The sequence below is a fragment of the Musa acuminata genome, chromosome BXJ2-6, assembly GCF_036884655.1.
Source record: "Musa acuminata AAA Group cultivar baxijiao chromosome BXJ2-6, Cavendish_Baxijiao_AAA, whole genome shotgun sequence".
Taxonomy (NCBI): domain Eukaryota; kingdom Viridiplantae; phylum Streptophyta; class Magnoliopsida; order Zingiberales; family Musaceae; genus Musa; species Musa acuminata.
The window spans coordinates 6,734,241-6,756,559 of NC_088343.1; the positions used below are offsets into that span (position 1 = coordinate 6,734,241).

Genomic DNA, 22,319 nt, shown 5'->3' on the forward strand with positions numbered 1-22,319 from the left:
GAACTCTACCATGGCCAACAAAGACTTGTTGGGGTAGAGAGCTCGCAAGAGGAAGCGGAGTCCAGGATCGACAAGGTCGAGGCCCTAGTCGACCGACTGTCCGATGACACCAAGGACTCCGTGCAGCACTTACAAGATGTTGTGGCGGAACTCACGGCGAAGGTGGCTATGCTCACAAGAACGCTAAATGCGGGAGGAGGCAACACCCGCGTTGCACCGCCACAAAACTTGAGGGCACCTGAGCCCCATGGATACGGAGGGGCCAGAGATGCCAAGGAGCTCGAGAACTTTCTGTTCGACATGGAACAATACTTCCGAGCTACGAGACCCGATTCTGAAGATACCAAAGTTTCAATAGCAACAATGTATCTGAACGGAGATGCGAAACTTTGGTGGCGAACTCGTTGGGAGGAAATCCAACAAGGTCGGTGTCGAGTCGACACATGGGAAGACTTGAAGCGGGAGTTGAGAACTCAGTTCCTACCGGAGAACACAGAGTTCGTCGCAAGAAGGAAGTTGAGACAACTCCGCCAAAGTACCACCATCCGAGACTATGTAAAGCAGTTTTCTGCACTGATGCTGGACATACAGGACATGTCCGAGAAGGACAAGTTGTTCAGTTTCCTTGATGGTTTGAAACCATGGGCTCAGCAAGAGCTGAATCGAAGGAATGTTACCGACGTGGTCGGGGCAATTGCAGCTGCAGAAAGGCTCACCGACTTCGTTTCCTCTGAAGACCCAGCGAGAAGGAAACAATCTTCAAGCAATCGCCCTCAAAAACATTCTCGAGGGAAGGAGCTCGGGGGTGAACAAAAGAAGAAGAGCTCCCACAAAGGGCCGAACCCGAAAGGCAAGGCCTCAAAACCGGGAGGATGCTTCTTGTGCGGAGGACCGCACATGGTAAGGGAGTGCCCACAAAAACAGGCACTCAATGCGTTGACGGCATCCATCCACCCTCCCCGTTCGGACAAGGGCAAAGCTGTGGCCCTTAGCTCAAGCAGTTCAGAATCCAGCAGCGACGATGAAGAGTCGCAAGGACCCCGAATGGGAGCAATGCGTCTATTGAACGCTATGCGGGGTCAAGTGGGGGAGAACATAAAGACGAAGGCACAAAGAGTAGGAAGCAGTGATCTGATGTATGTGGACATCAAGCTGAATGGCCAAACGACCCGTGCCATGGTGGACACGGGCGCTACCCACAACTTCATAGCCGATCGTGAAGCACAACGACTTGGGTTGACATTGGAGAAGAGCCCAAGCCGAATGAAAGCGGTGAACTCGGAGGCCAGGCGAATCTCCGGGTTGGCGAAGGGAGTTCCCATCAGAATCGGGACTTGGAGCGGAAACACCAACATGATGGCTGTGCCACTAGACGACTTCCAAGTGATTCTTGGAATGGAGTTTATGCACGCGGCGAAGTTGGTGCCGATGCCGTTCTTGAACTCCCTATGTATGATGGGAGGCGATGACCCCTGCGTGGTTCCCGTCTCTCGGAGAGGAACCAAGGAGCCCCAACACATTTCGGCCTTACAATTGAAGAAAGGGGTGCGAAAGGGCGAACTGACATTCGTGGCTGCTATGAAGCTAGAGCCACTCAACGAAGAGGCCATTCAAGAACCTGCTGTAGTGGCGAACGTCTTGAAGGAGTTCAAAGACGTTATGCCACCCGAGTTGCCGAAGACTCTCCCACCACGCAGAGGCGTGGATCATAGTATCGAGCTGGAGCCAGGAGTGAAGCCTCCAGCGAGACCACCCTATCGCATGCCCCCGCCAGAGTTAGCAGAACTCAGAAAGCAGTTAGGTGAACTGCTAAGCGGTGGTCTCATCCGCAGCTCAAAAGCACCTTTCGGAGCTCCAGTTCTCTTTCAGAAGAAACAAGATGGGAGCCTCCGATTATGCGTCGACTACCGAGCCCTCAACAAAGTAACAGTGAAGAACAAGTATCCCATCCCGCTCATCGCGGACTTGTTCGACCAATTGGGCAAGGCGAAGTATTTCTCAAAACTCGACCTTCGGTCGGGGTATTGGCAGGTGCGCATTGCTGAAGGCGACGAAGCAAAGACTACATGTGTGACCAGATATGGAGCGTTTGAGTTCTTGGTGATGCCTTTCGGCTTAACCAACGCTCCGGCAACATTCTGTACTCTCATGAACCAGCTATTCAAGGAGTATTTGGATAAGTTCGTGGTCGTCTACTTGGACGACATCGTCGTTTACAGCCAAACGCTCGAGGAGCACGTCAAGCACCTTCGGACGATTTTCAAGGTTCTCAGGGAGAACACTTTGTTCGTAAAAAGGGAGAAATGCTACTTTGCTCAGACTGAGATCCTGTTCTTGGGGCACCGAATCGGTGATGGCTCCATCCGGATGGACAAGTCGAAGGTGCAAGCAGTTGCGGAATGGCGAACTCCAAAGAAGGTGCCAGAGTTGAGATCCTTCCTTGGTTTCGTCAACTACTATCGACGCTTCATCGCGGGATATTCGAAGCGGGCAACCCCTCTGACGGAGTTGCTGAAGAAGGAGCAGCCTTGGAAGTGGTCTGACAGATGTGAGATAGCATTCCAAGATCTGAAGGCTGCTGTTCTGGAAGAACCAGTGCTCAAATTGCCAAACTATGGAGAGCCCTTTGAAGTCCATACAGATGCTTCGGACTTTGCTATTGGTGGAGTACTCATGCAAGAAGGTCATCCGGTGGCCTACGAGAGCCGCAAACTCAACGAGACCGAGAGGCGGTATCCAGTGCATGAGAAGGAGATGACAGCGGTGATCCACTGCCTACGAGTTTGGCGACACTACCTCCTCGGGTCGCGATTTGTGTTGAGGACAGACAACATCGCCCTGAGTTATTTCCAAACTCAGAAGAAGCTCTCCCCAAAGCAAGCACGGTGGCAGGACTTCCTGGCTGAATTTGATATGGCAATGGAATATAAGCCCGGGAAGGCAAATGTCGTGGCCGATGCGCTGAGTCGAAAGGTGGAGTGCGTGAATGCTGCACAACTGGAGGGCAGAGGCCAAACGAGTCAGTTACACTCCAACTTCCTTTCCCGAATCAGAGATGGACTGTATAGTGATCCCCAAGCAGTTATCCTGATGCAGCTCATCAAAGAAGGTAAGGCACGACGATTTTGGGTCCAGGAGGGACTTGTTTACACAAAAGGGAACAGGGTTTATGTTCCCCGAGTGGACAATTTAAGGCGTGAACTCTTAAAAGAGTGTCACGATTCCCTTTGGGCTGGACATCCCGGCATTCACAGAACGTTGGCTCTCGTGGAGAGGGCCTTCTACTGGCCGAAGATGGGGATTGATGTGGAGGAGTATGTTCGAACATGCCTTACTTGCCAACAAGACAAGGTGGAGCAGCGGAAGCCGGTGGGACTTTTGGAGCCGTTGCCCGTACCAGAAAGGCCATGGGAGAGCATTTCCTTAGACTTCATATCAAGCTTGCCACCTGTAGGGGGACTTGGATCGATACTTGTGGTGGTCGATCGGTTTTCAAAGTATGCAACTTTCATTGCTGCTCCCCTACACTGTTCAGCTGAAGAGGCGGCCAGACTGATGATGAAGGGTGTAGTGAAGTATTGGGGAGTCCCACACAATATCGTGAGTGATCGAGACGCTCGGTTCCTGGGACGTTTCTGGACCGAGCTATTCAAATTGTTGGGGTCAAAGTTATACTTCTCTACAAGCCTCCACCCCCAGACGGATGGTCAGACTGAAAGAATAAATTCGCTCTTAGAGCAGTATCTCCGGCACTATGTGAGTGCCAATCAACGAGATTGGGTGAAGCTGTTGGACATCGCCCAATTCTCCTACAACTTGCAGCGGAGCTCTGCATCCAACAAGAGCCCCTTCGAAATTATCACAGGACAACAACCGTCGACTCCGCACACTATGGCAATTGGGTATACTGGGAGTAGTCCATCAGCCTACCATTTCGCAAAGGAGTGGCATCGGAATGCCGATATTGCGCGGGCTTACTTGGAGAAGGCGGCAAAACGGATGAAGAAGTGGGCAGACTTGGGAAGGCGACCACAGGAGTTCAAAGTTGGCGATTTGGTGTTGGTAAAGCTCCAACCAGCATCACTCCAATTCTTCAGGAAAAGAGTCCACAAAGGATTGGTGCGTAAGTATGAAGGGCCCTTCCCAATTATCAACAGGGTAGGCAATGTTTCTTACAAGTTGCAGCTGCCGGCGTGGTTCAAAATTCACAACGTTCTTCACGCCAGCAACCTGAAGGCCTACCATTCAGATCCGCAAGATGCTTCTCGAAGTGTTCCAACTCGGCTACCTCCCATCACAGCCTCCTACGAGAAGCGAGTGGAAACCATTCTGGCGGATCGCAAGATAAAGCTACCCAACGGAGCGGAGCAAACAGAGTACTTGGTGAAGTGGCGAAAGCTTCCCCGAACTGAAGCCAGTTGGGAGCCTGAAGACGCCCTGCGACATGAAGAAGACGTCATCAACAACTACCAACAAGCGTCGACGAGGGCGTCGACAGTTTAAGTGGGGGAGAATGTCACGAACGGTCGTCGCGCACCCGCAACAACTTCGTTCAACGAACCGTTCGTCGCTCACTCCCGCATGTACAGCTGCTTGACAGCATGTTTTCCCATGGTTTTGGGTCATTTTGCTTGTAAATATGTAAGTTCGAACAAGCTGCAGCGTTGCAAAGCGGTCGCTCACCGAACCGAGCAAAACAACCCCAAAACAGCCCAAAACGGCTCCGTTTTCGCGTGCCGCGGGAGGTGAGCGGAGTGCTGCCTCCGCTCACCAAAATGTCAGCCATCTCAGCACCCAGGAACCCCCCGGGTGGCACATGGCTGGATGGGGCTTCGGTTATATACCGGGCGTTGAACACTCTTTCGCAAGTTCGCACGTGACCTTTACGGGAACTTGGTGTTGCGTCCGGGACCAGGTGAGCGGCTGTTTGTGGGCTTGCAGCTGTTCGTTCATCCTTGAAAGCCTTGCTTTTCCCCCTCTCCCTCTTTTCTCTTGTGCACACAAGGTGTTCGACGAATTGCTTGTAAAGCTTTCCTTTTCGCGAGACTTCGGGACTTGTCCGTTGCTCGTTCTTTCGATCTAACTCTCTTTCTCTTTTACAGGTCCTTCGGGACCTGCGAGAGGTTACAAAGTGGGCTGATCCTTGCGGAGCAAGATCGCAAGGGCGAAGCGCGACTTAGGCGAGGCAAGCTAAATTCGCGTCTTTGCCGCACGGGTGACTCGCGACTTAGGCAACGCAAGCTAAGTTCGCGTCTTTGGCCGCAAGGGTGCCGCACGCCTTAGGCAATTCCAGCTAAGGTCGTGACAGTATGGGGGAAGAACTCAATAACACTGAACCTTCCACCAAGCGGATTTATGACTTCGTGGAGGAGTTGCCTTTTTTGTTGCAGAAAAACTATAAACCAAAAATAAAACAATCTCTAATGTTTGGAATCAAAGTACCTAAAACAAGGAACTAAGCAAAGATCTTGGGAGCAATAGTTGCTCGGACTTCTTGCGCTGAATGTGCTGGTTGCTCGCTGCCGGTTTTTGGTTCTCCTCCTTCCTTCTCCCTCTCTCTTGGCCGATGGCACCTCTGCTTGGTACTTGCTAATGGCTGCTACTTAGCCGAAGGCTGGAGACGTTTGCGGCCTTCGATGTCTTCGTCGAACACCGCAGATAAGGAGAAGACCGCATTCTTCTCCTCGTCTAATGCAACGAGTAGAAGAAAAGGAGGTGACGTCACCGAGGCAACATACACCTCCTTTTTTTATTTTTTAATGTTATTTTTTAATATTTTTATATATTAAGTACATCTTGGCATACCGCTCGGTATGGTACAAAATTACGAACCTTGGTGGGAACATCTATCCAACATTAGTATAGGAAAACCCCATTAGTTTTTTTCCTTTTTTATTTTCCAACTAAATGACTCCAGTTAACTCTAGACTCTTGGAAGAAATAAAAAAACATTAGCCATAATTATTATCTAAGAAAGCCAAAATCACTCCTATAAGGAACAAAGGTTAATCTTAATTAATGCACAGAAACAAAACTGGAAAATTTAGACAAGTATGCTAGTCTGGATGAGATCACTAGAATATATGGAGCCTTAGTACCAGTGCATCAAAAAGATGAACAACACTAAACATAACCACACAATTAGGTGGTGGTATTGTAAGACAAATCAGCTTTGAACTAAAACTTGTCGTTCATGTTGGCATTTGACAAGTTAAAAATTGACCTAGCAACAAACTGGGATTTTGTATATGGTCAGAAGATATAACTTCTGTTCTTGTGGAACTGTGTTTTCCAACTATTTGACATTCAAATGGCAATTATTCTTTTATATAAATACATTTTCCAAGTAATGGAGAACAAATCATTCAAGAATGATAGATTCGATAATTAGTTTTTGATTTACTGGAAACTATATATGACAAGTAGAATCTGGTAAGGTATTTCCTAAAATTTACCTATGACAACCAATATTACAAACCAAGGCAAAAAAATAGTGACTAATCAGTGAACAATGGGTTTGAAGAGGAGAGTGAACATAATTATGCATGCACATGTATACGTGCATGAGAGAGAAAGAGAGAGAGAGAGAGCTGAACAACATAACCATCTTAATGCACAACTTAGTCATAGGTTATTCTAGGTACCTGTTAAGGTGTTGCCTGTATTTCATGATGGATAAGAGCAGGAAGATGCTCACAATTCATGCAACAACATGCATATTGAAGGAATATTCCTAGTGTAGCAAGTGTCCAAGGCAATTTAAACTTCAAAAATTAAACCACAACAACAATCCAGCCTTGTTGGCATTGTTCATAGTATGCTCTAAACCAAATGATAATGCATTTATCGTAGTATGAGGTGACAAAATTAGCATTTTTATTTCCTGTATCTGCCAAAGAAACATGGTTGAGAGACCTGAGACTTGTGTTAGCTTCCGAATTTGATTGATAACAAAGTAGAATAGTTTAATTATCTTCCTCTCTCCCTCATGAGTTTCATTTTTTATTTTTTTCTTGGAGGCACTACTTCCCTTCAAAGAGGAAAAGCCCCAGCTAACAGAAGACAAATCCTAACACAGTACTAAACATGCACCAAAAAGTTTCCATTAGCAACAAGGTGGTTTAAAGCCATTATCAGCAAAAGCTGACCATGATAATTTTGGGTACTTCAGATGCCATGCCAATGAGTTCTCTAAACCAAACTGGCCAACGAGAAAAGCAAGGGGATGATGAGGCAAAGGTTTTACAGAAAATCAAATTCAGCAGATTGATGGTTTCCTAATTAAATTAGTTTTCACGATTAAAATGTTTGTACCATGAAATAGTGAAAATTATACCTTAATGTAGGTGCAACGAAAGAGTTTGCAGCACTTTGAAGAACACTTAAACCAGTCAACCGAATAAAGGCTGCTTTGTCCTGTTCCAAGACATACTTTACACTGGTCCCTGTAAAGTCAACCAAACACATGAAGAAAACTGATTCACTTGTGTATCTAGGACCTAAATCTTACATATCACAATACCATTCAAGGAAGCAATGCGATCTGAGATCCATGTTCTAGACACCACAAGTAAAGCAACTGCAAACAACTTCATGCCTTGTCGATCAAATAGGGAGGGAACCTGAAAAAAAAATGTCCACACAGGAAAATAACTTACTTATGAGGTTCACTTCACATCTTTTACTAAAAACATGACCAGTCTAAATGATGTTTGCCAAATTCATTTTGAGTTAAGCTGCCCTCAGAAGAACTGTCAGCTTAGTTTTCCTGAAAACTTCTTAACTAATTACCAATGCAAAGAGTTTGTCTGACTCTGACCTATAGATATGAAAGAAGATAAAACAAGACATAAATAACCTACCAGTACGTTGAACATTGCAGCAACTCTATGCGGCAGCACCCTTGGAGGCTTCTGCAGTTGCGGAGCAATTGGAAGTGGAACTTTCTTGTCAATTTCAGGTGATGATATAATGACCCTACTAGAATACGGATGAACCTCTGATTCTGATAATGTGTTTCCCTGAGAAGAAAAAGGCATCAGAAGGTTTTTTTGAATAGCATGTAGTAAATAATGAAGGTGTTCTGCTTAAACCTTTCCACTGGTAGAAAAAGCTCTTTGAACAGCTAGTGCATCATTTTGACGATTAATTTCTGATGAATTTGGTAAATCAGGAATTGTCTCAGAAGGAAGGGATTGAGTTATTCTGAAAATTGAAAAAGTCTGAAGTCAACAATCAGTTATCTGTGCAGAACCAAAGAGATTAAGACAATTATGGACTGTAACCTCTTATACTGGACTCTCCATCCTCCTTCCCCATCTAATGACAAAACTATGTCGTGGAATGCAACTAAAGCAGGTCGGTGTGAAATTGTTATGCATGATGTCCCCATTGCTCGAACCATCTTACAGAAGCGTTCCTCCATATTGGTTGTGACTGCACTTGTACACTCATCAAGAATAGCAAACTTAGGCTTATGATAAAACAACCTGGCCATTCCAAGCCTCTGTTGTTCACCAAGGGAAAGCTCATCTCCCCAGTTAATTTCCCTTTCCAATGGGTAACGATCTAGCAAATACTCAAGATCAACCTGACAAATGAAAATTTATCTTTCTATTTTACATTAAACAACTTCAAAAACAGTACTTTGTGAATCAATAAGGTCAGAATAATAGGCATTTAAGCAACTGAAAAATAAAGGAAAATTGTGAGGGGAAGGATAGGAAAATCAAAAAGTCCAAGAAAAATGTTACATTTCTTAAGAGCTCAACCATTCCCTCATGGGTGAGTGGTTCAGTCTCTTGATCCACTGTAAGGGGATAAATCAACTGGTCACGAAGTGTCCCAACTGCTGTATATGGCCGTTGTGGCACATAGAAAATCTCCTTATTGAGATCTGAACCAATCCCAGGTTTTACAATGTAGCCAGATACCAGTGGCCAAAGACCTCCAAGAACCCGGAAGAGAGAACTTTTCCCACTTCCATTGGGACCTATACAAGCAAATCTCAATTATAAGAGACAAAATGCACCATTAAGCACACTTCAAGAACATTAAAATATTATCTGAATTAAGCAAATAGAAGAAACACTGCCTGCTAAACTCCAGCTAGTTGTTTTTGTTTTTGTAACTAACAAATGTTGGATTTCACTTGTGCGAAAAGCCAATGCTGACATCAACAAATATTTCAAAAATGTGTGAAGTACTAACAATGCTATTTCTCCATTGATAGATTCTAGATATAAAACTCAATGGTTGCAGTTTTTTATACCAACCATAAAGAGCAGAAAAGATATTAATTAGCTGATAAAAGGAATCATAATTTGTAAAAGCAAAATCAGTTCAGATTTCAGAAATTACTCTAAGAAAGCAAATCCATGAATCAGACCAGAAACTAATTTAAGAAAGCTGCTTCCCTCAAAGAAAATGGCACAAATGTAAAATCAAACATAACAAGATTTTCACAGGGTGTTCAAAATTATTTTTTATATTTTAAAATTAAGAAATCTTGTTTAATTTTTGTTTTCAAAACATCTAGGCCACTGCTTAACTGTCAGTTCTAGAAACAAAAATAAAAAAAGGTGTAAGCTTAGCATCACATGAGGGATTATAAAGGTGTAGGTTGATGGATAGTGGAGGACAATACATGGTTCAACAAAAAAGAGAGCTTAAGGTAATGGCAACATGCTATTCAAGTGGAGGACCTCCCTCAGTGAGACATCTTAGATGAGGTTAAAAGAGAGGGGGAAGGAAAATAATCCAAATAATTGAGTAAATAGTCACGTGATCTCAGAGATAAGATGAACTTCCAATTTCCATCAGAAATACGGCAAGTAGGTACCAAATATGAATGGACCTGCTTTAACAATCAGAAGTAGGAAGCTTCTACTCCGTAAAAATTTAAAAATTCTAGATACACTTTTCGATAAGTTTCCATTTTTTTTGAAAAGTTTTGGAAGAAAATAAGCATATCAAGCCCTCTGATTGTCACAAAACTTGCCCTTTTGAATGTTAGATTTTTGTTAGGTCCGTCTGAGAAGTAATACGAGTAGAAATAAATTTTCTTTGGATTCACAAAGAAAACCATAAAATTATGTAAAAGCTTCTAAATAAGCTCTACTAATATTTTCATTACAATAGAGGCAAATGTTTATGTTCTGGATGGTATTTCTCTAACAGTAAACAGAGAGCCTCCATGGTACAGGTGTCATGCAAATGAATCCGCTTATAATAAGATTCTTACATGTAAAGAGTACACAAGGCTAAATGACCAAGTTCACTAAAAAAAAAAATCCAAATCTCTGAGTGAAAACTAATGTTACAAATTGACCTCAGGAACTACATAAATAGCAGGATAATGATAAATTAGATCCCTACTTTCTTCTATAGAATTATAGACAATATGAATAGTTTGTACAGTTGTAAGAAAACATGCTGTCCATGACAGACTAAATAGAGGCCTCAATCTAAAAGCTCATGGTGAAAACTGAAAACTCCATGTCATTAGGCAAACAGAGACAAGGAAAATGTGAGATTACACATTAACAAGGAATTAAAGAAAAGAAATTTACCAGTGATTAGTAGATTAGAGCCTGATTCTACCCTGAGACTCAAATCATCCACCAATACATTTCCGGTCGGTGTAACTACCTGTAAGCATCTAAAGTTAGTATCACAAGGATAAGAAACAGACAAAAGTTCCAAATAATTTGAACTACCTGAACACCTGCAAACTCAATATAATTTGCTTCACTGATATAATTTCCACTGGTACTTCTCTGAATCAATGATCTGTCGTAGGTAGCAGATAGCTCCTTTGCAACAATCATTAGATCATGAATGCGGTCAGCATAACCACTGAATAAGAATTACAATTGGAAGAATTATCTCCAGGAAATGGTCAACTAAATGAATTGATATTTCATGTCTCTTATTAACTAATTCAAGAACAACATCTAGAGAATATGACAAATTGGACTCATCACTACTTGCTTATCGACTCATTGAAGTAGTCATAAAGTAAAAGGAAGTCTACAATGCAAACTAGTACTCTCTCCGGGCGATCACCCCATTTGTCATTCTGAAAACAAAATGCAAAATGTATAGAAAAAATGAATTTGAAGACCATAAACTGTAACAAACACAAAAGCTGATTAATTCATTACAGCATCCAGCAGCCAAACTGAGCAATGATTTTACAAGAAAAACAAGTTTCAACCACATTTAGTTCATGAACCAAGAAGACATACAAATGCAAGGAGCCTTCCAATTCAATGACGAGGATTATGTAAACCTAAAAAATTTCTTAGGCATTAATGGACAAATAATCAAACTTCAGTACAACATAAGATTCCACAGCTAAAGCCAAAATAAAGCTTGCTGGATTACTGTTTCTGATCCCTTTAAGGCACTGCAGCATTAGTCACAAAGAAAATGTGTTGACCTGCCCATTCTACAACAGATGACAGTATCTTTTCCTTTGTGTGCAAACAACTGTGGCCTTAATCACAAACCTCAACTATGAAATTGACCTCTCATCTTTTTCTTGGCTTTATCATTTATACCACTACATGACTTTCTTTTCTGCCTGTCTACTGGTTGATGGTTTAATTTGTTGGGTACTGATATACACAATTCTTTGGTCTCAATGCTCAAATAAGGTGTGTACAAAGCCAAGTACTGCTTCATAAACTAGCTATAAAGATGATCCAGTGGAATATAGTAAGAAAAATGATATATATAAGTTGTCTGTGATTACAAGAACATGAATAAAAGAAGCACACAAAATTAACCCTACGATAACCATTGAAGATTAGTTACCCACAGACAAATGCAAAGGCGTAGTGTAAAGAAATATCAAAATGAGAAATAGTAAGGCAAATAAGAACAGTTTCTTTGCTCGGTGAAATGCCACAATTACGACAATGAAGAAAAGAAATGAAATTACTCTAATGATAACCATGAACATTCAATTGCCTATATATTAGGACGTCCAAAAGTAGATAATCAAAATATAGAGTATAAACTAGGAAGAATGATAAAAAAAATAAGGTATCAATATCAGTTCTAAAGGGTGAAGAGCAAGCAATACAATGGTGCAAAATTGGAGGTAGAAATACTTAGATGCCTTTGTCCAGACAAAATTGCATAGCATGACATGTATATACAAAATTGGAGAGAGTATAATTGCAGTGGCTGGTGCTTTTTTGTTTGCAAAATGTTTTGCTTGTTAAGATGTATATTTCTTTCAACTTCAATTTTCTTCAGGACAGAATATTTCCATCGATGACAAGTGTAAACTAATTAAATATCCATCCGCCTTGCTGCATCTTTTTCTTTTGTGTCACAGATTCGTTCTCCAACATGCATATCTTATTCCATTAATATCTTAAAGTGAGATATTTTAACTAAGATTTTCCCATAATCTTTTTATAGAAATTCCTCTCAGTATATTCAAAGGATTGAACAAACCAAAATACCAGTCTCTAAAGAAGATATTTTAAATAAGCTTTTTCAAAAATGGATTTCACATGTACTAGTACCAAGCTATATATGCTGATACTGGTACTTGACCAAACTAGTAAATACCGGTCGGACAAGCATTGGAAAAATGTACAACTTTTGCATCTTTCATTTTCTTATTGCAACTATTTTAGTTAGTGTGCTGAATTCTTGGTGAAGTTTCAGTTAACATTAATCATCGACCCGCTGTAACTGGACACAATATATTCGGCAAAAGGGCTCAGTCTTCGATCATTGGAAAGTAACAATAAAGAAGATCATGAATATAGAATCAGTTTTACAAAAACTAGTTAAAATTATGACTCTTCAAGATGTTGTTAAGGGCAAAGTGTACAATAATAACTACAAAAATTCAGGCAATGTGAGGAAAAAAATTCTATAGCACTGGGAAATATATACATTTGGTTTGCTAATCACTTTGACAAAGCCAGCAAATTCATGCAAGTAGAGCACAAACAAAGATTCATTCCCTAAAATAAAAATGACATTTTGAAAAGTTCAAATGATAAACTAGATAAAATATCTGCAGAAGGAATGACATGATCCCCTTTAGTATTAATAAAATCATCATGCAATAACCTGAGACGGTTAAGTCGTGCAGAACTGATGGAGAGAGTCCCGAGTGATTGGAAAAGCGACATAATCACACTTGTATGATAACGAAGATTACTCAACATTTCTGCTCTTCCTAGTGTTGAAGTATCAGGTCTAAGATTACCAGCAAAAAAGGGCTCAATAATCAGGACCACCCCAACAGTAGCACCAAGGTATTTCAAGAGGAAGTCTTGAATCATTCCAAACCACCAACGATCATGAAGCACAATGTTCAAGTGTTTTATAAGCTTCTCAAACTTCTCTTTGATATGAGATGCTTCTCTATTCTCTCCTCCATAGAACGCTACACTTTCAGCATGAGTCCTTAATCGTGAGTGAAGCTGCCGATAATCCCCTTCCAACTGTTGCTCCTTGGACATTAGTTTTCCAAATGCAGGAGAGAAGTTCCTAATAGCTGCACCTGCCCCTAAGACATATGCCTGAAAACAAAGAAATAAATCAAAATTTTGAAATGTGATGAGAAATAATTCATCAAAGAATTGCATGAAAGAAATAGATATTACCAGTATCCAGAGCACATATTTTGGACTTGCATATGAACAAAGGCGCCAGGTATATATCAGACCATCAGCAACTGCAATGAGATCCTCTTGTATAAGGTCACTCAATTCAGAACAAAACTTTGGTATATCACTAGCAATCCGCTGCTCTGGGCTGCTGGTTCGATCACTGACATGTGAGATTTTATAGTACACCATATTCTGCATTCCACAGCCAAATCAAGAAGAAAAATATTATAACATAAAAATAAGTGCATCTTCAACAAGAAAGCTATGCGCCTAATTTCATGTAGACACAGAAAAAACAAAGAAAATTATGCCCAAAAACCAATTTAGATATCCTGTCTGACATTATTGTCATACTCCACCAAAAAATAGAGAAGCTAAAACGTTCCAAATAGCATTCAGTTATAGCATACAAGGCAAAGGAACTGTGTAAATGTTATGCACTAAAACGGCAACTCATCACTGACTTAACATAAAAAGAGATAGTAATCCTCCGAAGGAAATGTAGAGAACCATGATAATGTTAAAATGGAATGAAGTCCCAACATTAAACAGCATAGATCAGAAGTTGCTTTCCTGTCTGACAACATTTCCCCATACAATGATTTTTTAAAATATATTTGCCCATTATACAAACACTAGAAAAAGCATAAACCAAGGTTCACAAATTCGTGTATTGGTTCTGTACCGGTTAAGATTCAGATTGGTCACTGGTACATATCGAGTTTCATTAAAGCCTGAAAAAAACTGACAAAACAAAAAAGAAGAAACTTCCCAGTACAGGTCCAGAATTGTCCTGTATCAGGCGAGACAGGATCTGTGCCAGGTGTACCATCCAGTTTACCCTGATCTCCTGGTCTGCAGATCTTACAATATTTTAGATACTACAGACAATGGAGTTCATAAGGTGAAGGTGCTTCAAGACTAATATCATGACATTTGAAAATGTGTCAAATAACTATCTTTGAGTCCAAAACTGGATGCTTATCAAACTTTATGTTCTGACAATCAAGCAGGTCAAAAATTTCTGGCTAGTTCATATGTATTGTATCACACTGAGATCCTAATTCCTAGTGCTGACAACCTGATTACTAGTCCAAGTTTTGTAAATGCCTTCCAACAAAAAGATACTCCTTAAGTATTTATATTATCAACTCAGATATGCCCTTCATTTTTTCAGTTTTGAACAATCCTCACAGATTAAACTTGGAGCTCTTCATATTGGTTCCACTCCAAATTGCAAGGCTAACATTAACAGATGAAGATTAGTAAGTACTAAGTAATGCTTCAAAAACTTGAGATCCATTCAAGTAAAAATATTTTATGTGAACTTGAATGAGGAATCAAAGAATAACCAAACTTGCTCTAAAAGCCACATCAATTAGAAAGAAGCTGAGCTTACCTCGAAATAATCAGAATGTATCAGTTCTGTCAAAATTTTTCTGAATCGTAGACCTAAGGCTCCTGTCAAGTACTTTGAAGTTGAATACAAAGTGGACTGGAGAAAACATAAAAGAAGATTCTCAGCAATTAAGCGCAAAAAAGTGGGTACTCGCTGAAGAAAAGCAGCCCGAAATAAAAATCCCTGAACTTTTGCCAATCTGTGACTCAAGGCAGTTCTCAATACCTGCAATATGTTTTGACTTGATGCTTAGTAGTTTAGACTTTAGAGAAATATATCCTACATAACCAAGAATATTTCATATATACATGAAAACAATGGAAATCAATTAAACATAAAAAATTGAGTCTGCATAAAATGTTACCGATAAAACGTATGTCTAATTCTTCAACACATACAAAAAAGAAATTAGAGGATGTGTATAATTCAGAATGCCAATGCGGGGACTATAATGTTTTTCTAGCTTCTTTCCAAAGTAAAAGGTTTTCCTTTTTAGTTGAAAGTTAAACCTATATGAATATTTATTTTATCCAAATACCATTTCTCACTGTTTCTTAAGAGCAAGAAAGCATATTGAAGTAAATGAATCTAATATAAGATTGAAAAGAAACAAGTCATTTTTTCAATAGAAAACACTTAACAAGGGAATTAATTAAGCATGCTTTGTTTCTTTCTGCTACATGAAAAGTCAGCAAAAATGTTTCAGTATCTAATTCTTTAAGGCATACACCATGTGGTTAGAGGACTAAACAAGTATTTAAAATGCTAGTAGCTGGGACTAAGAAACCTTCTACTGCTTCTTACCCATGCTAAAAGACTTGACTTTATCAATGACAAATTTTATAGGATGAAAAAAAATTTCATTGTCTGATTTGTGTTAAATAAATGTTTAGAGAATGGAAAAAAAATAAGATGAATATCAGGAACAAAAAGAACCATGTGTAGATGCACCCACATCACTGGTATCATGCAACAACTATCATATCTATTTATTAAACTTTGATCATCCCAGCAACATTTTGGTATGCTTAATACATGCCAATTTGTGTTGTAAATCCACAAAAGCATTAGACAAGTTTCCACGTCAGAGATACTTATAAACATGCAACACATGCTAAGTGATGGAGGAGAGAATCAAGTTAACACAGTGTACGGAAATATGCACAAAAAAAGGTGAAAAAAATTCACCGCAGTAGTCACTAAGAACAGAAGGTTGCGCATGCCATTTGGCCCCATCCTGGAGAGCAAGATTGCAGCTAAAGCATGTAAAGATCTCATTCCTTTTCTTCTCTGCCTTGCTGGTCGAACCAGCTGATCATTAACACTATTTTGGCTCAAACTCTCTTCGTTTTCTCTAGAAGTGATGTGATTTAAAGAATCATGTGAATTAAGAGATATTCGACTCTGACGTGATTGCATGTATGCAAAAGTTCCACCAGCCACTAACACAGCTGAGACTGCTGCCAACGTTCTCCTGCTTGTTACCACATCAAAACATTGGTGAGGATTTTCATACAGAGTCTTTATGACAGACAATGTTAAAACAAATACATATCGCCTTCTGGATTAGGTTATCCATCACATAATTAAAAAAATGTTGAAAGGCATAGACGATAATGATGGGATTTATATACTAGCATGAGAGTCTGAGGAAGATAACAGTAAATAAGTAGAGTCCATTTGGTGTAAGAATAATTGTAAAGGGAAAAGTTTGAACTTTGAAGTCATCTAATAGCAAAACAAAAAATAATTAAATTGTTTTTTTCTTGTTAGAGAATATGAAAAAGAAAAGATAAAATGAACAAAAGTTTATAAAGAAAAAAAAGAAGAAATTTTAATTTCTTACCTCAGTATGAAGACAATAGCTAGTTCTATATTTGTTCAAATTGACTATTCTATTGGCTACACCATTTTGACTGAATATGGTTGTTTTGTGAACTACTACAGGATGTTCATTCTTGAACCAATTGGCACTGTAGAAATTGTTAAATACAAGTCGAGATACGAGTTGGATGTCAAAAAATTAGGAATCATTGACTGCATCTTCAAGGTTCACTATGATATAGGCACTAAAAGAAAGGCTTGTTCAAACAAAATCAGGTGTTTTCAGTCATATTTAAACTGAACATTGCAATTAAGATGCTATAAGTTTTCTTGAACCCTTCTCTAACTTCCATCCAAATCTCTATAGATCTCAAGGACTGCTCTGACCCTTCAATACAAAGTACCAGGATAACACATTGAACCATCACCAATGGTGGACATTACTTCCATTTCCCAATTAATCTATCTTCCACTTTTTTGTGCTAGAGCAATACTTCACAAGATGACAAGACTCTGTGCGCTAACAGCAGATATGAAATTCTTTTTCAACCTTTTTTGCTGTTGAAATTGGTAAATGCTCCATGTCAGTTTTAATTAAAGCACCTTCTCTACAAGCTGTATTACTACCACAACTGATGGCCAAAACTAGATTTCAATGGAAGAAGAATAACTGGAACAGAGCAATCAATACCAAAAAGAGGGTAAATTACAGTTTACCCAACTATGGTTTGACATATTAACTTATCCTCCGGTGATTTAAACGTTACTTGACCCATCTTTGATTTTCTCCATTTTAGCCATTGACACTACCTCATGCTAAACTCTGTTTTGACATGGTAGTGATGAAACACTCACAAGACCAAGGTTCATAATACCATACCGTACTGGTATTTCGACCTGGGCTCGGTACCGGTACGGTACGGTGTACCGAGCACTATAGCACTGCTACAGTGCAGTGCTACAGTGTACTGGTGTACTGTAGCACTGCTACAGTGCGGACCGGTACCGGGCGGTCCGTGTACCGCTGGCCTGTCGGACCGGTACATACCGCTCATACCAGGCGGTACGATTCGGTACGGCAGACACTGCACAAGACAATGATGTGGTGCTAATGTGTCACTATTATGCAGCATGGATGCCATACACTAGGCAACCCTTGTTCCCACACTATGACAATGCTTCTGTAAGAGAAAAACAAAGGGCTTATGGCAACCCTTGTGCCCACATACAATCAAATATAAGTATTAACCCATTAGGCAACCCTTGTTCCCACATACGATCAAATATAAGTATTAAAACATTAGGCAACCCTTGTGCCCACATACGATCAAATATCCTATGGAACATGAACAGTACCAATCAGCAGTTATCAATATGAACACTATGTTTTTTTAACCTTTTAACTTTTTCTTCATCCTCTCTGACCTATTAGCATTTACCATAAGAGCCACAATCCTGACGATAGCAAATATTGAGCAATTAGAAAGTTGCATCAACCAGTAAGGATTGTGTTCTTCATTAGAAAGTTAAATAAACCAGCATCAATTAGAAAGTTGCATCAACCAGCAAAGATTGAGCAATTAACCTGACACACGAATATCAAATGTAACAGAAATAAATAGAACATAACAACATTATTGTGTTCCTCATCAAGGCTCTCTTGTCATCTTCTCCCATTTCTTATGAACTACAAAACTGAATGATTCACTGAGATTCAACTAAAACAGAGTATTTCAATAAAGGCAGTATGTTAAATATGAACCAGAGTATTTGACTTAAGCATCACAACCGATAAATGAACAAAACCATTGACCAAGAAACAGACAACATACACAAGTCAAATGGCTCAACATACCTCCTAGATACCAGAAGGCTTCGCCCATGTTCAGTTAATGGCAATAACTGCAGTGAAGGCATTTTCTGATGATTTCTGAAACCAATGTAAGTGAAGAATTTCTTCTCAAGTGAAGGTGAAATGCAATGATACAGAAATCACTTGTCTGCCAACCCAAAGTTTAAATAGCTGCATCAATAAAGAGAAAAATATATACATATCCTTTCCTAGCAAATCAATTGCATGTTCAATACAAAAGGAAACTTTGTTTGGAAAACAATTACATAACAACATCTTGTATTTATTTTTCTGTAGACAGGCATAAGGTTCTCCATGTTAGTAAAACATCTATTGCCAAAAACTTCAGAGAACAATTTCCAAAATAAGAACATTTTATAGAGAAAAAGGGATACCAACCTTCATCCAAAGCCTAAATACCTATAAATTATTACTTAGATATTATGTAATATAAAAAATTAGAGGAAAGCATCAAATGAAGCTTCCGCCTAATAATCTTTGTGCTTCATATGGACTATGCAAAAATGCCAAGTACTTAAATTTTATCATCGTTAAGACTTCCATCATTCTGGTGTCCAGGGATGGTTGGATGAAGGCAATGCTACCCAGCATTTCAATATGTAATTTCATCAGTTGAAACTCATAGGCAATGATTCAGATTTCAGAGATCAAAATGAAGCAATTTTACAGCTGTGCACACATGCTTTATCATCAGAAAACCTACATTCAGAAGTTAGCTCTCAGCAAAGGGCTGCCCTCTATAAAGGAAAACAGCAAGGATAATAAAGCACATGAGCATTAATAAAATTTCATGCTCGTTCTTTTATTCTTCATAGAAGTTCCTAATTTAGGAAACTAACATTTGATAGGAATCATTGAAAAGTTACCAAAACAAGCTAAGATATGAATACCTTTATTATCTTAGTTAGTTGACTAATGAGGCAAGTGAAATTTTGGCTAGTCACAGCATAATTCCTTGTGTCTTTTCCAATTATATTATTGATATCATTGGCTTTTGCGTTAATTTTTTATCCGCATCATTTGTTATATCATACTACAAGAAGCCTGTCAGATGAATGTCATCTGACAAGAGTCAACACAAGCAAAAATCAAGACAAATAAATTAAGCAAACAAGAAGAAATTAAGCAGCAACCTATAAAATCAAAATGGAATAGATGTCAATGCCCTAAGTAATATTTAGAGCTAGTGAAACAATACTAATCAAGACCAAAATAACAATTCAATAGTTCCCACAATGTGTCAACCTATACAACCATCACCGCAAGCTATAGAGCACAAGTTTGGTGATCAACTTCACATGGGTTGACATGTACAATTAGCTTATTGTTCACTCCTACCAGCATAAAACGATACATGCAACTGAAGCACCACATGCTTAATCATGATACGGAAACACTTGCTTGTAAATTGTGATTGGTCAAATTGCATTTACAATAAACTACACTCCCCTCAAATTTAAGGATAAAACAAGAAAAATCATCTATGATGATACGCACATGTTTATAGGAGATCTATAGATGTCGTGACAAGACGACATGACAATTAGAACTAATGGCGTGTGGAGAGGAAGAGGAAGGCATACTAAAAGAGTGATTTGAATGCTTTTGATTTAACTAGAGATATTGCTCAATGGCTGAGAAGGCCCATGCAGCTGTACCATCTTTCGCTACAGTTAGTTTTGGTTAGAATCTATCATTAGCTCGGTATACATACAAAAGCTTCCTAATTTTCGTCAAAATGAGAGAAACGGAAGTTCTCTCTTTTTTCCACTTTACACTTCAACTCGAGTGGAAGCCTTAGATTCTGAAGCATTCGACCACTTCGTGTACAAGATGAGCGAGAACAGAGTAACGGAAGCTTCAGAAGATGACACTAGTACATATAAACTCCAACTTTTAGATAGATGAAGAATCTCACCTCACACAAAAGGCAGGTGACTCAAACTACGGCCAAGAGGGCACCTACTACTCAATATCCATCAAATCCCGATCTCTCACAACCAAAAGCCAAAGAATCGGCGAAATGATCAACGCCGATAATCCAAGAACCAATCTTTCCTTCACCTAGTGCTAAATTCAATCAACAAACTGCCGAAACGAAACCACACGCATAACCCAATCCAACAGGAATCGCAGAAAGACACAGAAAACCCAGAATTTTAACCCAGGATTTAAGAAAGAAGCCGGGGTTCTTGCACTTACTCCGAGAAGGTTGGGAAAACGAATAAGTACGGAAATAAATCACAAGAATCGACAGCGAGAATGCCCCTCAAAAAAGATTCATCCTTAGGGCTCGCGGAAGCGAGGGGAGAGACGGGACGGAACCAATTAAGAAAGACTTCGGAGACCGGTGGGTTATTTATATTGTCTCCTAAGCTTTTACATGTAAGACCCTAACATCTTTGTCTTTTAAAACAAAAGACCTTTAGTTCTTGCTTGCAGGAAATTCCTATACATTTTTATCCATATATATTAGTCCTTCGCATTAAGTCAATTAGGAAATTTCTACCAAAAAAAATTTCACATAACCAATTGTATTTATTTTTATACTCCTATCCTCTCTAAATAGGTTTTTCTTGGTCTTTTTGGTTATATCATAAATCGGCTTCAACTGGATACAACTACAAAAAAACAAATTCTATGAGTTAATTAAGATTGACTGTAACTGAAGACCACGAAAGAATTTAAAAGCATGATTTTCGTTTGCATGAGAAAACGAGACACAAATTTAAAAGATTATAAGGACTAAAATGAAAAAAAAAAACGCGTGGTCTGAAGATGTGACGTCATGCTGGACGTATCGTGGCCTAAAAGCAAACCTTTTCTACCAAACTTGGTTACCCGAAGACATACCCTTTCTGTCATTGGAAGAACCTGCGGAGCTCATTGGTCGTCCTGTGAGCAAGGCAAGTCAGAGGTCGCCTTATTGTTGACCGCTGCAGGAGACCTTTTAGCGTGGCCTTATGAAAGTACCGATTACCTGCACGAGCGACCGGCCTTGTTATTACATCCAACGATAGGGACCATCACCGGGCCCGCATTGTAACCAATCACAGAGAAAGGACATACAATTTCGATAATTATTGTGGCCTAATCAAAATGTGAAGTGAAAGTAATCTTTTGAGATTTTAAAGAGAACTAGTTGTACCACTCTACTCTGACAATGTTGATGTGTAAGCTGCATGGAACTTGCTTTGCGAGAACTAGGAAGCTTAAGCTTCATTACATCTGACTTCCTCCGACTGGTCCCTAGGTCAAAAGGAAACGGGTTGCTACTGTCTTGGAAGTTTCAGCACATGAATATGCGTACTATGACAATGTGGTTCACATGATTACCAACAGGAAACAGTTCTTCCAAAAGACCGGTACAGATTCCATCATAAATTACCACTTAGTTGTTAATGTTCATACTGGACTGCAATGATGGATCAAAACATGTTCATGCTAACACACATTTGAATTCATTTACTAAACACCTGAACTACAATTTAGCTGTAATCACATCCAATCCTGCCAGAAATTTCCACTCTATGACAGTCTTACTTTTGTTTAAGCCATGACACAGTATTGGGAATAC

The 22,319-nt window shown here is 39.7% G+C and overlaps 1 protein-coding gene across 2 annotated transcripts in view; it reads right to left on the reverse strand.

Annotated features, from left to right (window-relative positions):
- The window catches only part of LOC103987201 (ABC transporter D family member 1), a 31,912-nt gene extending 10,832 nt beyond the window's left edge, over positions 1 to 21,080 (reverse strand). The window contains exons 1-14 of one of the 2 annotated variants that reach the window (XM_009405433.3): positions 20,945 to 21,080; positions 18,725 to 18,892; positions 16,234 to 16,519; positions 15,046 to 15,270; positions 13,641 to 13,838; positions 13,102 to 13,556; positions 10,719 to 10,857; positions 10,572 to 10,650; positions 8,754 to 8,992; positions 8,286 to 8,590; positions 8,094 to 8,205; positions 7,863 to 8,021; positions 7,523 to 7,622; positions 7,337 to 7,445 (exon numbers count right to left, since the gene is read on the reverse strand). In XM_009405433.3, coding sequence (XP_009403708.2) covers positions 7,337 to 7,445; positions 7,523 to 7,622; positions 7,863 to 8,021; positions 8,094 to 8,205; positions 8,286 to 8,590; positions 8,754 to 8,992; positions 10,572 to 10,650; positions 10,719 to 10,857; positions 13,102 to 13,556; positions 13,641 to 13,838; positions 15,046 to 15,270; positions 16,234 to 16,519; positions 18,725 to 18,786 — 2,468 coding nt within the window. In that variant the 5' untranslated portion in view covers positions 18,787 to 18,892; positions 20,945 to 21,080. The remainder of the gene's footprint in view (positions 1 to 7,336; positions 7,446 to 7,522; positions 7,623 to 7,862; positions 8,022 to 8,093; positions 8,206 to 8,285; positions 8,591 to 8,753; positions 8,993 to 10,571; positions 10,651 to 10,718; positions 10,858 to 13,101; positions 13,557 to 13,640; positions 13,839 to 15,045; positions 15,271 to 16,233; positions 16,520 to 18,724; positions 18,893 to 20,944) is intronic. The other variant, XM_065111913.1, reaches the window with a different exon arrangement.
- Positions 21,081 to 22,319: the final 1,239 nt, after the last annotated feature.